At 49.0% G+C, this 13,631-nt stretch overlaps 4 protein-coding genes and 1 non-coding gene across 7 annotated transcripts; 2 read left to right on the forward strand and 3 right to left on the reverse strand.

The window, feature by feature from the left end:
• The first annotated feature begins 292 nt into the window (after nt 1-292).
• Nucleotides 293-2,575, forward strand: FVEG_08198 (hypothetical protein). 3 transcript variants are annotated; one of them, XM_018897046.1, is made up of 3 exons: nt 293-533; nt 662-1,239; nt 1,291-2,575. In XM_018897046.1, exons 2-3 carry the CDS (start codon nt 788-790, stop codon nt 2,363-2,365), a joined length of 1,527 nt encoding a protein of 508 aa, XP_018754606.1. In that variant the 5' UTR covers nt 293-533; nt 662-787; the 3' UTR covers nt 2,366-2,575. The 3 variants fall into 3 exon arrangements, with proteins under 3 accessions (XP_018754606.1, XP_018754604.1, XP_018754605.1); XM_018897045.1 differs by having other exon boundaries at nt 333-586; XM_018897044.1 differs by having other exon boundaries at nt 293-1,239.
• On the reverse strand, nt 2,337-6,823 carry FVEG_08199 (hypothetical protein). The gene is made up of 4 exons (XM_018897047.1): nt 6,483-6,823; nt 5,718-6,409; nt 4,439-5,661; nt 2,337-4,389 (listed from the first exon to the last, which is right to left on the reverse strand). Exons 1-4 carry the CDS (start codon nt 6,723-6,725, stop codon nt 2,606-2,608), a joined length of 3,942 nt encoding a protein of 1,313 aa, XP_018754607.1. The 5' UTR covers nt 6,726-6,823; the 3' UTR covers nt 2,337-2,605.
• A 637-nt stretch (nt 6,824-7,460) lies between these two features.
• On the forward strand, nt 7,461-7,576 carry FVEG_16267. The gene has a single exon (XR_001989300.1). It is a non-coding gene; the product is annotated as a 5S ribosomal RNA (ribosomal RNA).
• Nucleotides 7,577-8,863: 1,287 nt separating this feature from the next.
• On the reverse strand, nt 8,864-9,748 carry FVEG_08200 (hypothetical protein; the record flags this gene model as incomplete). Its single annotated transcript, XM_018897048.1, has 1 exon — nt 8,864-9,748. One exon carries the CDS (start codon nt 9,746-9,748, stop codon nt 8,864-8,866), a length of 885 nt encoding a protein of 294 aa, XP_018754608.1.
• Nucleotides 9,749-10,301: 553 nt separating this feature from the next.
• Nucleotides 10,302-10,973, reverse strand: FVEG_08201 (hypothetical protein; the record flags this gene model as incomplete). The annotated part of the gene is made up of 1 exon (XM_018897049.1): nt 10,302-10,973. One exon carries the CDS (start codon nt 10,971-10,973, stop codon nt 10,302-10,304), a length of 672 nt encoding a protein of 223 aa, XP_018754609.1.
• Nucleotides 10,974-13,631: the final 2,658 nt, after the last annotated feature.

Here is a 13,631-nt window from a genome sequence, read left to right on the forward strand (position 1 = left end):
CTTTTTTTTTTTTTTTTTTTTTTTTTTTTTTTTTTTTTTTTACAATTACCTTAGTCGAGTCCATATTCACGGCTTGACATGGCAACGCTCCCTGCCCAAGCCTTTCCGTCTTCTCATCCGTCTTAGCTCCAGTTAGCCACAACCATCAATGCTTTGATGCCAATGGATGCCCTGGCTGCCGAGCCCACTAAGCCTCAGCGATCACAGCGCCAAGTTGGTATGATGACGTCGCATCCAATTCTTCATCGTCAACGGGGGGCAGCTGACATGGTCTTTCGGCCTCTGACTCGTCGTTGCCTGGGCCAAAATCAGGGGATGAGTGAGGGTGTCGACATGGAACAAGGCTGAGCATTTTAGTTGCCAACCCACCTATATGCTTGTGTAGATATACATATACATAGTAAGGTACTGTATAGCAAGGCAAGGTACCTTGGCTAGAGTTCTTTTGCTTCTTAGAACGTCAGCAGTCTTGTTGCATGTGAAGCACCGGCTCTTCGCTCTTGACTTTTTGTCACACGACAGTTTCTCATAACGTCAGTTGTCTTGCTTCCATATTCGGGCTCATACCTATCTAAGTGCCTACCTAGTAGGTACCTACCAAGGCACCTACTGAAATACCTTACCTTACCGATAGAAGGTACCTAAGCTGAACAAAGGACAGGCCAAAACCTCGAGTCTCCCAACGTTTACCTCCATACCACTTCCAACAACTACCTACCGCCTATTTCAATGCTCAATGAATACTTACCAACGTTAATTCCTCACATACACCCATAGCACCACGACTATGGGTGCTACTCAGTACTATCGCTCTCAGATTGGCGAAGAGTCCGTCATCGACTACTCTCATACCGACTTTCCCTTCAAGCTTCTCGCCAAAGACGTATACTATTTCTTCGTCTATGTATGGGCACTGCCATGGGTCATCTGGCCCGTCTATCCCTTCAAATGCAAGGTTTTCGATGAGCTCTATCCATCCCCTCAGAACGTATTCTGCGTTGTCGTCCACTTGGTTCTCTTCTTCCTGCAGCTAGGGTTCATCATAGCCCTGCCATTCTCTGTTGTGTTTCCAGTCTGGATGGCGGCAACAGGTATTGCTGGGTTCATGTTTACCAACTGGCTCATCTGCAAGCTTCTCAATGGTAGTAAGGAAACTTATACCTCGGATGAAAAGTACGCCGAGGCTCGGCCTGAGCACGCCCATGAACAATGGGTTTTCTTGAACGGCGTCGCTGTTGGGTATGATAATCTCAAACTGAAACATGGTATCATCCACTGACGAGATCATAGAGAACATTGGATGCAGTCAAATTTGAACCGGCTTGCACTGACCTTTGGCCGGCCTATCCTTGGTATTCACAACCAGACTCGCGGAATAATATTTGATGTTGTTGAATGCCTGATACAGCGCAATTTTGGCTACGCAACTGGGGATGTCAGAATTTGCTTCAGACTTCTCAAAGACATCCTATATGATGAAAGCAAATCCAAAGTCGTCTTCGTGCTACACTCCCAAGGAGGAATCGAGGGAGGTCTGGTTCTCGATTGGTTGCTCCAGGAGCTGCCACAAGATCTAATGTCTAAACTCGAGGTTTATACCTTTGGAAACGCAGCCAATCACTTCAACAATCCTCATCGTCATCGGTCTTCGCAGATGCTGGCTCGCCTCAAGCCCCTATCTGCGATGAGCACCGTTCTTACCGAGTCCTCTTTCGACTCTCCTTCTAGCAGCCCACTCGAAGCTAAGGATGACCTGGCCCTAAAGACTCGCAATCCGGTCAGGAAAGAATCTTCTGGCGTGTCGACTCGATCTATTTCCGCTGCCAAAGACAGGTGTATCTTGCATGTGGAGCACTATGCCAATAGTACAGATTTTGTTGCCATATGGGGCATACTGCATTTTGCAACGAACAGGATGGAATCGCGAGAACTCCCACGGTTTCAGGGGCGATTGTTCTCTCGGGCAGATGGCCGCCACGGTGGCCACCAGATGAATCAGCATTACCTAAACGCCATGTTCCCTTTGAAGAAGGATGCTGAGACTGGAGAGTATGTGGGAGCTGATGAAGACAATGAGTTCATGAATGAGGCCATCAAGGTCGGTGAAGAAGGCAGTGCCTCTGCCAACGCGAGAGAAGCCTTCGAAATATCATGGGCTGGGACGCAGGGATTTGGGTCTGGCGATGCTTCAACTCCGATTGAGGTTCATGGGATCTCAAACAAAATCAAGGAGGCTAGTGACGACCACAGAATCCGTGTGAAGGATGTGAGTCGTTTGTGGAGTTACAGAAATGGCCGGAGTCCTGTAGAGTTACCCCCAATGCTTGTCTCTGAGAACGGTGTGCCTAGAACAGCAACTCTATGAGCTTGGGAGGGGGCAACATAAGCAGATAAGGGACATAAAGAAGAGGCAAAGCATTGAGAAGTGCCACACCCAGTATACTTGTATGAATATACCCTAACGCCAGTCATGATGGTATTGTTTTAGTTTGAGAACACATGGCCGTAACGCGGTCTTTCAAATCTAATTTTTATCCTTTGTACATCATATAATACATGCTTGCTTGCAGCCGGGACCTTAGGTCCATTAAATTCTTCCGAGCTCTTACCGTGATGTATCTGGTCGGGGATAACCAGGAGTTTGGCTATTTGTGTTCCGTCTTCTTCGAGTGGCGGTAGCCTGGCTTTCCAGAGCATGAGTCGACTCGCTGATTTCTAGTGGATAGACTGGTTGCGCAGTTGCCGGCTGTAATCTTCCAAATTCAATAATGCGACCGTGGAACTGAATCCCCCCGGAACCTGATCTCACCATGTCCGCGCTATCAGCCTCCGCCTCCGGTCTAGGGCTCGAGGTGATTTCCCTCCTAGAAGCCCCTTCAGGATTCCACGGCCCTGATTGCCTCGTTTGCCATGATTGATACCCCACAGAGACATTGTCAGGACTATTTGTGATACGTCGTGGCGAGGGCTCTGTGGCTGTGACCGATGGTACGCGGCGTGCCCACCTGGGAACAGGAGGGTTGTTCGAGACAGGCTGATCTGATCTGGATGAAGAGTTTCGTGACATGGGCTGAGAAGAGTGACTTTCAGGTCCCGACGAGGGTGGTCGAAGGGTGCTGCTTGCAAGGCTATTTGGCAACGAAGATGAGAAGACCTCTCCAGTAGACAGAGTACGACGATGGTAAGATGCTGGTTGCTGATGATGTGATATAGGTCTGAGGCTGCTCACCGAGTGGCTAGTGACAGGCAGGCCCGGTGCCCACTGGTCGATATCTGCATCAAGAGATGTATCCGAATGACTTGCGCGTGGAAGGTCTGTTATGTGATCATGGGTGAGCCAGTCTGCGTTGGCAATCTCCATAGTTGGGATGGTGCCATCTCCTGAACCCATGAACGGGTTTTCTTCAGCACGCTCACGAGTTATCTCGCGAGGGTGAGAGCCTGGTCCAGGAATAGCCCCCACGCTCTGGCCTCTGACTGTCGGCCTTATAACGCGCTCGACAGGCTCAAAGAGTGGCCCTGATCGAGGGACACTTGGTTCCCTAACCAGAGTCCAACTATCATTCAGGTCGCGTTCAGACACCCTTGGGCTGTTGCCACTTGAACGTCTTTCTGATGGCCGTTGCTGAAAAACCACGCTCCCCATTAGAGTATCGTCATCCTCATGGAACACCGGTACGGGCATTGTACTATCGTAAGGATATGGTGCATCGTTGTCTGCTTCTAGAGAAGGGAAACTAGTGCGCAAGTCCCAAGGGGCTTGCTTTTCTTCCTCGATGTTGTCGTCATCCGGAGTGGTAAAAGAGCTCGACAGAGAAGCACTGTTGCTTTTCTCAAATACCGACACGTAAGGTCCCCGAACCCATCTTCCTTCGGAGTCTGTGGTCATTGAGCGTGCCAAAGTCCGAATCTTGATTTGCATATCCTCGAAACGGTCTTGCAAGGCTTGCTCAACCGACATGAGTTCTAGACTCGGCCTATCGACCTCTTCAAGATGCTTCAAAATCCTTCGGCACTGGGTGGCATACCTTCGATAGTCATCTGGAATGCCCATCTCCTTATTGTTCTTGGCACGACTATCTCCCCGGTCAAAAGACTCGAGGAAAACAGCGGCAGCACGTTCAAGCCAAAAATTGTACTGCCCGTCTATCTTCAAGGCCTCGAGAAAGAAGCTTTGCACGATGCCGTGGATCTTGAGCACATCAAGGGGCTCCATTGGTCTTGAACTAGGGATCGTCTCGCCGGGCGTGCTCACCGATGGGACATCTTCTATCTCGTCACGCTCGATAAGAGCAAACGCTATGAGAACGGTAAATGTCTTGTTAAGACTCCGCTTACCCATCAAGTCGTAGGTACGCACAGGAGTGCGCTTATCAAGTGCCTTCAGGCCTGGCAAGTTAGCTTCGTTCTGAGAGTGGTGGGGGGCCTGATAACATACCAAGTGACAGCATCTCGACCGGCACCCGTCCTCCCCAGAATGCGAGTAAATACATGAGGTTAAGCGCCGCCGTCTCACCTCGTGCCTTAAGCTTTTCTCGCACAGCTTTGTAAGCGCCCAACCCGCCGGTACGGGGCCGCTTCTTGTAAGATCGAATGTATTTTGCCAGTGGCTCTTTGGTAGCTTTCATTTGACCAGCTGCGGTATGTATGGCTAGTGGCAGACCTTCCACCAACCGAACTACTTCGAGAGCGCGGTCGAGATCGTCCTGAGTCCAGGGTTTCTTCTTGTCCATATCCTCAAGCAGCAATGTGCAAGCATCATTATCAGCCAGGGGTCCGAGTTCGAGTTTCTGGGGATTGTCAAAGTGATGGTCCGCTGCGATGGATGTGTCAGTAGACGTAAGGATCAGGCTTGAGTTTCTCGCATCGGGTATGCAATTCTTCAGATTCGGGGTGTCATACAGAGCTCCATCCAGGATGAGGAGCCAGTTCTCTGATCGATCAAGCCAGTTTCGAACCAAAGGGATCACCTTGCTCGGGTTCTGGAGGGTTGTCTCGTCCTGTATATCAATTTCTGCTCGAGACATGGCATGTTTTGCAATCCTCAAGAATCCGTCTTCGAGATCTTCAGGAGTCTTTGTGCGTACCCAGAAGACGCCGCACGAGTAGTCATGGCGATGTTTGAAAGCATATTCCCTGGCAAGATGCGTCTTTCCTCCCCCAGGAACTGACCATATGAGAACAGCAGAAGTACCCTGGTCTCTACGCTGTCGGTCCATGAGCATGGCATGAAGATCCTGCAAGTCTTGCTGTCGGCCTCTGAAGAGCGAGTTGGGTCGAAAGCGTTCTGGGTGAACGAATATTGGTTCATATCTATTGAGTAGTGCCAAAGATGATCCTTCCAGGACTGGTTTTTCCCCTCTGAATGCTGATGTATCTTGACTCAGCACAGGTGTCTGAGTCTGACTTGTGTAAGGCGACATGATCTCGTTTGCCCTTGCCATGGCACGGGCTCGTCTCTCGTCTTCTTCGGCAAGCCATCGTTCCTGGGTAGCAGATGGGGCCTTTTGAATCCACTGCAAAATAGTGATAGCAATGTTACGAAAGCCTGGGGAGTTGGTGCCTTCGAACTTGCACATGTTGGAGTGTGATGCCTCTACCCCGTAGTAAGTGACACCAGGCAACTGAGGTCCAGCTGAGTTGGCATCAACAATGAAAATTCTATAAAAGAAAGTTAGCCAGGTGAGCGAGCTTTCAAGGAGGGAAGGACGGCATACTTGTGGCCCTTGATATCTGTTTTCTGATTCTCGCGAACCATATGAATCTCAAAGCGCTGATATATATCCAAAAAGTGACTGTTGATATTCGCCAAGGTTTCGTTGTCCTTCTTAAGAGTCTTCAAAAGCACCGACTCAGAGTCGAAAAACCTCTTGGGCATGACTGCATCGGACATGGCTTGAAGGATGAGACCCCAGGTAGCTGCATCTGAGCCAACATGGGGTGTTCCTAAGAAGACCAGGCCGAAAGTCGAGACGAAAATGGACCGGAAATGCTCGAGGTGAGGTTCGCGAACATCAGATGAGTAAAGGAGAGCTCGTTTGACGAGGATGCCCCCCAAGCTATGGCATACCCAAATGATGGAGTTCTTGGATGTGCCTTCGCTTTGGCGATGGAGGGTCAGATTTGTTATGAGATTCTGCGCATGCTGGTGAATGAAGCTGTCGCTGGCTGTTTGATTGTTCTTTTTGGAGTAGACGTCTGCATTATACCCATAGACCAGGATGTTAGCCTGGGCACCTCTGAGTGCCACTGGTAATAGGTCCAGAGGCCAGAAAGTTCCATTCTTGGCCGTCCATGTCTTGTCGGGTGTTCCATTGAGCCCATGCACAAGAACAATGTCAGCTTTGGCCTCTGGATGAGTGTATACCGCTGTTGTCTCGTAGCGGGCTACTGAACGGTTCTCGGACCCCTATTTCGGCCACTGTTAGTCAACTGCTGCACGCTGTGAATGAGACTCAACAGGTTCGAGCAGTGAGACTCACCATGATGTGTCGTCGAAAATGGGGAAGCTCGATAGTCGTGGTGTCGTTCCAAACATTGGGGAATCCCTGAACAGAGCTAAGTCGAGCGAGCAAGCAAGCAAGCAACCTTGCAAGAAATGCGCGGCTGATCGGCGTATAAATGGCCGCTCGAATCAGAACGAGGCTGTCGACAATTGCGCTGCCTAGACTAATAAGTGACGGGAGTGAACAATCATTTCCTCTCACCGAGGCTATGAGTTGCATCCCTGTTATTCTATTTATTGCCGGGCTGAGTGCGAGTGCGACGCGCCATCTTCAACTATTGGGGGCCATCCCATCACAAGACTCATACCAAACTTCAGGTAGATAGATACTGTTGAAAGCTGAGTCAAATGGCGCATGTCCGTGTCCGTATTAGGGGCAGTGGCTGAGCTCGCCCAGGTGAAAGGTGCCTGTAGGGCTTGTTTATCGCGTTGGCCGAATGGGTTTCAGCTAAGACCTTTTTTTGTACATAGGTGCATTTTCGGGGGCTGCTATATAATTGGCAGGGGATGTACGGATAATGAGCATCATATAGATATTTGCTGAAAGAATCCAAACCACGGAAAATATGGGTTTTGCGAGATTGAGATATGCTTCAAGCTTTAAGTGGCTTTATATTACATAAAAAAGTTGAAATTTTGCCCCATCGTTTGGAATCGTAGGCCTTTAATTAAATCGTATCCCCCTCAAAAGGTAATATGGTTCTTGCGACCACTACATGACTAGACACTCAAAACATCCCCGTCTTAAGCTTCGGGCCATAACAGCTAGTAAAGACCGCAGAGCTACCCACCTTTTGCTGTAGTGTAGGATAATCTTGAAATTTATATAGTTTATGCTTCTTGGCAACCCTTCACGCGCCGTGACATCAAAGAATGGACATGTCGTTTATCCCTGTCGCACAATCTTTGATGTTGACTGCCTTGAAGATCTGGGGATGCCCTCACTCAAACACATACGACCATACCTACCAGAGAACTCGGGGTCCCGTCCGCTCCCCCATAGATAAGCTGACAAGGGGCGGATTAGTAGTTGGGTCGGTGACGACCAGCGAATACCTGCTGTTGTATGTATGTCTTTTTGCCAGTTGAGTTGTCTGGCAGTTATATGGGGTGAAAGAGAAGACTGTGCATCTCCATAAGATTAGACTTCCGCGGAAGACCATGAGGCCATGTTCCAACAGTATTCGATCTACACAGGATTATGTTATGCAGCTTAGATAGGTCTGATCAAAAGCTGTTTACCTATTGAGACAAGATATAGGGGTGACTAGACAGGAGACAACAAGTCAGACTGGGCAAACCGTAGTACTAATTTAGTATAAAAAACCCGATTTGGTTATTTGAACTTGGAGCCCACTTGCTACTTACTACATGGTAGAACAATCTGTTGCAACTGTCTGCTTATTAGTTGGGTAATTTAGCAATAATCACCTAATTTGTCCTGCACCTAGAGAAATTGAAGACACTGGCCCTATTTGCTTACAATGCATTTTTACAGATGGTCTTATAAAGAGCATCTCAGACTTCACCTCACGTCTAATAGCAGTAGCGTCACAGCTTGCCATTCATCTTTCGGCGGGTTGGTTTGCATGGGTAGTTAACTCCGTTAACGTTGAGGGAATATGAGAAAAGAAAGGCGCCAAAAGACATATAGTAGCACCATGGAAATAGCACTGCTCTTGAACAAGACACAAGCATAGGACCAATACCTTTCCTGCCTTCTGTTAAGTCTATCTGAGGTGAAAACCTTGACTGTTATTGTCCTTGCGCCGATGCAAGAATTTGCAACCCCAATTTGTGAATACAGATCTGAGAAAAATCCCATCTAGACTGGAAGCAGGTTGATACTTGACTCAGTGCCAGTTTTTGGGCCAGCAACCTCTCTTATGTGGCGCATTCAGGGCTAATGCTCATTGACCTAGTCAATATGAATCCAGGCCCCAGCAAGTTGCTTTCAGCCGCAACAGTCATCCAATCTCAACGAGGTTTCCGGGCCATTGCGCAGTTGAGTCATCGCTCAGCCCTGGACTGAAAGCTCAGGAGTCACCCGAGAGCCTCCATGATCCGTGGCCTCATTTTCATGAAATTGGAAAAATCGACCTCTCCTTGTGGGAACATCGCCTCCGCCTCTGAGTGCCTGTTGGCGTGGCTCTAGACCTCGTATGTGTGCCCTTGAATGGCCACATTGAACCATGTTTCTTTGCCCAGTTGCTGTCAATGCTGGTGTGCATAGGGTTCAAGTTTCTTATTTGTGGCATATGTGCTTGCCGTATGGTTCCATATTGGACATGGGCCTTGAACCTCCAGTGAGACTGGTCACCACATGCTCAAATGAGCGTCGTTCCATTTTCGTAAAGATCAATCTCTTGGAGCAAGCATTATCACGTACTCTCTCGTGCTGTGCCCGAATTGGATCATATCCTTATCCCTGAGCTCCAAATATCTGCTATCTGGGATCTTGCTATCATTCAAAACTGTTCCATTGGCACTTTCCAGATCGATGAGGTACGGCTTGACCTTGCCAATTTTGTCGCCAAACTCGTTCCTTTTCTCAACATAGCGAAATTGAATCACGGCGTGTTGCTTGCTGATACTAGGATGCTCCGCTGGCAAGTCCACGACTGACATTTCTCGCCCAATGAGCCAGCAGCTCCTCGTGCTGAGCTCTATCGTGTCGACAATATCCTGGCCTTTGAAAACGAACAACTTCCATATATCGCGTGGCGACGGCTTACGCGCCTCGGACGGCTCGTGATACTTGAGCGTAATTGTCGTGCCATCCGCCTGTGCCACTGAATTCGATGCCGCCGCCAAGACGCCCGTGGATCCAAAGTTGGGCTTTTCTTTGGGTTTCTCGGGAGCCTCGCCGGTGGTAACGGCGAAAGAATCTGCCTGAGATGGCAAAGGGCCAGTGCGCCTCACAGGGCTTCGCTTTGCAACCTGTCTGCCGCCTTCCCCGTCATCATCGTCACGTCTTCGCCTTGAAGTCTTATCGTCTCGTGATCTCCGACGTCTGTGTTCGCGGTTTGTGTCTCGTTGACGGTCCCGGCTTCGTGACCTCCGCCGTGAAGTTTCTGGTGTCCGGGACCGTCTTCGCTCGCGTCGGTCGCGTGATCGACGACGTTCTCGGCCTCCGGAGTCACGTTCTGTATGTTTCGATCGACGATCTTCACTGGCTTCGTTGTCTTTGTCCTTGTAGTGCCTTCGGCTGGGCCTACTTCCTCGTTCTTCGTCCGACGCCATTGTGATAAGGCAAGGTACACGCAGTTGAAAAAAGATGCAGGGCAGCCAAGATGACGCAGCTGAGATGGGAGAGCTACGTACTGTAGTAGGTAGTGGAGGCTAACTAAGATCTGCAAGCTGCAAGCTGCAAGACAGCCTAGACAGCCATCAAGAAAAGTGGACTATCAAGTGCGTGGCTGGTACACTAACTGAGGTGGGCATGAAACCGTGGCTTAAGCACGTGGGATGCGCTTGCACATGCCATTTATGATAAAAGCTTGATAAATTTCCAACTGTCATATCAATGATAAACTCAATGGGTCTGCTCTATGCGTGCTACCTCTTTTTTCACTTGGGTAGGTAACGTAGGTTTATCATCGCTCATACGCCGCCATGGTACTCCAGTAAGCGCAGTTAGCTGCCTGCAAATCCCAAAAGAACCAAAAAAAGGTAAAAATCCCGCTGTGGATATCAAATCTCCTCCCCAAGAAAAAATAAAAAAAAATCCAAGTGTACGCATCAGTAGAGTCAAAATGTATCGTCAAGTCGTCATGAGGTGCGAAATCGCCAATCCTTAGGTGGCAGAAGAAATAGCCATGACAGTTATCCTTGAGCCATTGTCAAGATAGGCTTCAGCATTGGTGTTGAGGTCTTCCGCGCCTTTCCTGGAGACGGAAAGACGCTGCTCGTCTTCGTCCCACCAAACATCATCGCCGACCGCGGCGTCCCCTGGGACTAACAAAAGAATACCATTGTTGCTACCAAGAGCAATTCTGCAAGAGGGGTCCTTCACAAAGGCCTCGAGAAAGGGAACGTCGTAGCCCTGCATCCCCCGCAACGGTCCCCCACTCTCCACAAAGTCTCTGATCAGATTGCTCCTCTCAAGACTCCAGAATTGACGGAAATCTTCTGGACGTGAGAAGGCGTCAACGTTTGTGAGAAGCTCAAGCATGCCTGCCATGCCGTTGAGGACGGGGCTGAGAAAGTGGACAAAGGAGTTCAGGATCTCTTCGCGAGAGTATCCGGATTCTGTCTCTGTTCGTAAGGCTGGCGACATGGTATTCAAGAGAGTAAGAAGGCGTTCCTGGTTCGAGGGCAGCGGTGTTCGGATGTGATAGGCCATGGTGAGGAGAGAGACAAGAGAGAAGGTGGAAGACATGGAGGAGAGAGGGTCGGAGAGTGTGGCGATGCTATCGATGTAGATGGCCTTGCTTGGCTGGTTTGTGAGCAACTTGGAAGGATGCATGTTGCTGGTCTGTCTGGTCTTGCGTCGATAGTATATAGGAGTTATATAGAGTTTGCTGTATGGATAGATGAGTTGGTGTTGTTGACGAGTAGGCTGTGGTGTATATAATAGGTAGTGTAGGTAGTAGGTAGGTCAGGTAAGGCAAGGAAGGTAAGGAGAAAGATGATGATGAGCCAGACAAATATCGAAGGGCTCAGCTTCTGGAAGGACACTCCAGACTATTTCAATGAAAGGCAAAGATCCATTCGACTAAGTTAGAGAGAGTTAAAACAAAAGAAGCACCGACTCCCCCCTCCCGTCCCCCTTCCAGAGACGCCATCCCATCTCCGTTGGCTCCGTTTCCTGACCTGTGGTGTGTAAGTGACCTGAGTTGAGAAGCAGCCCAGTAGAGCAAAGTGGATGAGAACCCTTAGCGAGACCCTAGTCCCTGGATATCTTGCCTTACCTCGAGACAACCTTAGGTGGCTGATTACCCAATAAAGTCACTCATGATAGCAAGGTGGCCGATTGACAGGGCTCCAGGCCCCCACGAGAGGAGCCTCTAGAGCCACGCATCGGGTAATTCCCAACCGAGCTTGGTCTTGACAGCCGCTGGGTGTAGTGGTATGGCCAGTGGAGACAGCGCATCGCATTTCCTGTGTCGCCGCCCGAAGATTAGCGGCAGCACGAGCACGAGCACAAGCTTAGGTACTAGTTAACCTGGGTTTTGATTCATGCCTACATACGGATACAGTACCTAGGCACTCCATACGTAGTAAACTTGCCTGTGAAACTTGTTGAGGGTGCAACTTTCACATGGCAAAAGCTGTCTGCCCATCTCTTGTATGTGATGTCAGTTGAGATGAGAGGTGTTGTACCAGATATGGAGGTCCCTCGCCTTGGGTGTCATCATACGGTATGTACACCCAAAGATCCCCATACTCGAGCTGTTCCAAGTTTGTTGATATCAAATCAATCGAGCTTGTCCTATCCTGTCTCAGGTCTAACTTGGGAGGCATTCTTTTCTCGTCACTCGGGCCTTTTACTCCCTCTGATCCCTTCTTGGCTGACTCCCTCTTCTGTCCCTCCCCTCCATTATGGGATCGTCTCCCGTCCTTCCCGCGGCTTACGCGCTTCCAACCTTTTCAGGCCCGCCAGATAATAATATAATAATGCTTTTTTTTCCCCTTTTGACAACCATCAGAGCTTGCTCTGGAAACCCCCACCCATGTTTCTGTTCTGTGCCCTCCATCAATGCTTTGCGGGGAGGGAGGTGAGCGGAGCGGATAAAGCAGTTCCATATCAGCCTCTACAGCGACTTGCCCTAGCCTGGTCTCCTCATTGAGCCTGGAATTGAGAGTCTGGTGAAGCTACGCGGCCCCCCAGATTCTCTCATTCATTTGTGTAACCTCCTTTTTTGATAAGCACTGTAGATGCAATGCATGTATGTATGTATGTACGTACGTACGTGTTCCCGACTCTACCGAACATGACTTGCGGCGTAGTCTTCGGTCGAATTCACCAGTTCGGGTTCCGTTCCTCTCTCACGTTATGCCGTTTCCATAACAATCTCATCCATCTCTGTCTCTGACTTTGTCTTTCTTTCCATCTCTCGGATGTAACGCTCCGTTATGTCATGCTGCGTCTCTCGTCACGTACGGTTTCATGGAATCGTCATTGGTTGGACAATCTGTGTTATCAAACACAACCCTGAATGCCCTCACCACAAGTCTCCTGACAACTGCGGCCCTTTTCCGGATAGCGAGCAAGAAACAGGTGATGAAATCTATACTTTTCGGCGTTACTTAGATTGCAAATTAGATCTCGTGTAGATCGCATGTTGATATTTGATCAGAATGTTACGTCTGCCGCAGAGCCTCAACTCTCATCCAGCCCTTTCTCATGTGAGTCGAAGCAATAGCCATTGATGTTGACCCTTTTCTTTACTGGAATTGGCTGCATAATCTATTGTATTAGCGCGTTACATTCCAGCTCACTAGCCCTTTACAGAGTTGCCGAGCCCTGAAGCTGTTTGTAACACCTCCTCGCATCTCCTGACATCCATATCCTAACATTAGATCTCCGCTCAGACGCCTTCTTGGTTTGTTGTCGTGGATGACATACGAGTGCCGTGACTTTTCTTTCTCCTTTCTAGAATATCCTGACTCCGCGGGCCGATTTTGATAACTGGGTCTTCTTCTTCACTGGTAAGTGCCCACTATGGAATGGATATTTGACTTTGCCCTGGCTTCTCTGGCTAGGGGATCTACTGCCCATGGCCGTTTCAACCATGAATATAATATAGTAGAGGCGGCAATTATAAATAAACAAGTGTAATCTCTTTGCGTTTCCAATGTTTTGATACTATGGATAGATGAAAAATATGCTGGTATACAGGGTTATACTTCATCGCCTGGTTATCTGATACTATTTCTGTTTGGCCATGCCCAGGTTCTTGCACGGGTTGTTCAACATCGTGCCCTCTATTTATTAGGCCCTTGATACACGATCATGGAAATAATGTTTCTAGGTTGTTTTGAAAATCTCGTAGATCAGTGAAACGCAAGCTTTCCTTCCACTTCATGATTTAGTTTAAGCTTGTTCGCTGCATGCTGTGTTACTATTGTAGTCTCTTCACTTTGAAGGTGCCCTTCAGTTCTAAGTGAGGGTCTTCAGCTG

The sequence above is a fragment of the Fusarium verticillioides genome, chromosome 3, assembly GCF_000149555.1.
Source record: "Fusarium verticillioides 7600 chromosome 3, whole genome shotgun sequence".
Classification (NCBI taxonomy): Eukaryota; Fungi; Ascomycota; class Sordariomycetes; order Hypocreales; family Nectriaceae; genus Fusarium; species Fusarium verticillioides.

Bases quoted from the DNA above. Each gene is read 5' to 3' on its own strand.
- FVEG_08198 (XM_018897044.1), top strand. From the start codon at position 788: ATGGGTGCTACTCAGTACTATCGCTCTCAGATTGGCGAAGAGTCCGTC. The intron at 1,240-1,290 runs GTATGATAATCT...ACGAGATCATAG, and splicing joins TTGAACGGCGTCGCTGTTGG to AGAACATTGGATGCAGTCAA.
- FVEG_08199 (XM_018897047.1), bottom strand. From the start codon at position 6,725: ATGCAACTCATAGCCTCGGTGAGAGGAAATGATTGTTCACTCCCGTCA. The intron at 5,662-5,717 runs GTATGCCGTCCT...TTTCTTTTATAG, and splicing joins ACAGATATCAAGGGCCACAA to AATTTTCATTGTTGATGCCA. The intron at 4,390-4,438 runs GTATGTTATCAG...CTAACTTGCCAG, and splicing joins GGTCGAGATGCTGTCACTTG to GCCTGAAGGCACTTGATAAG.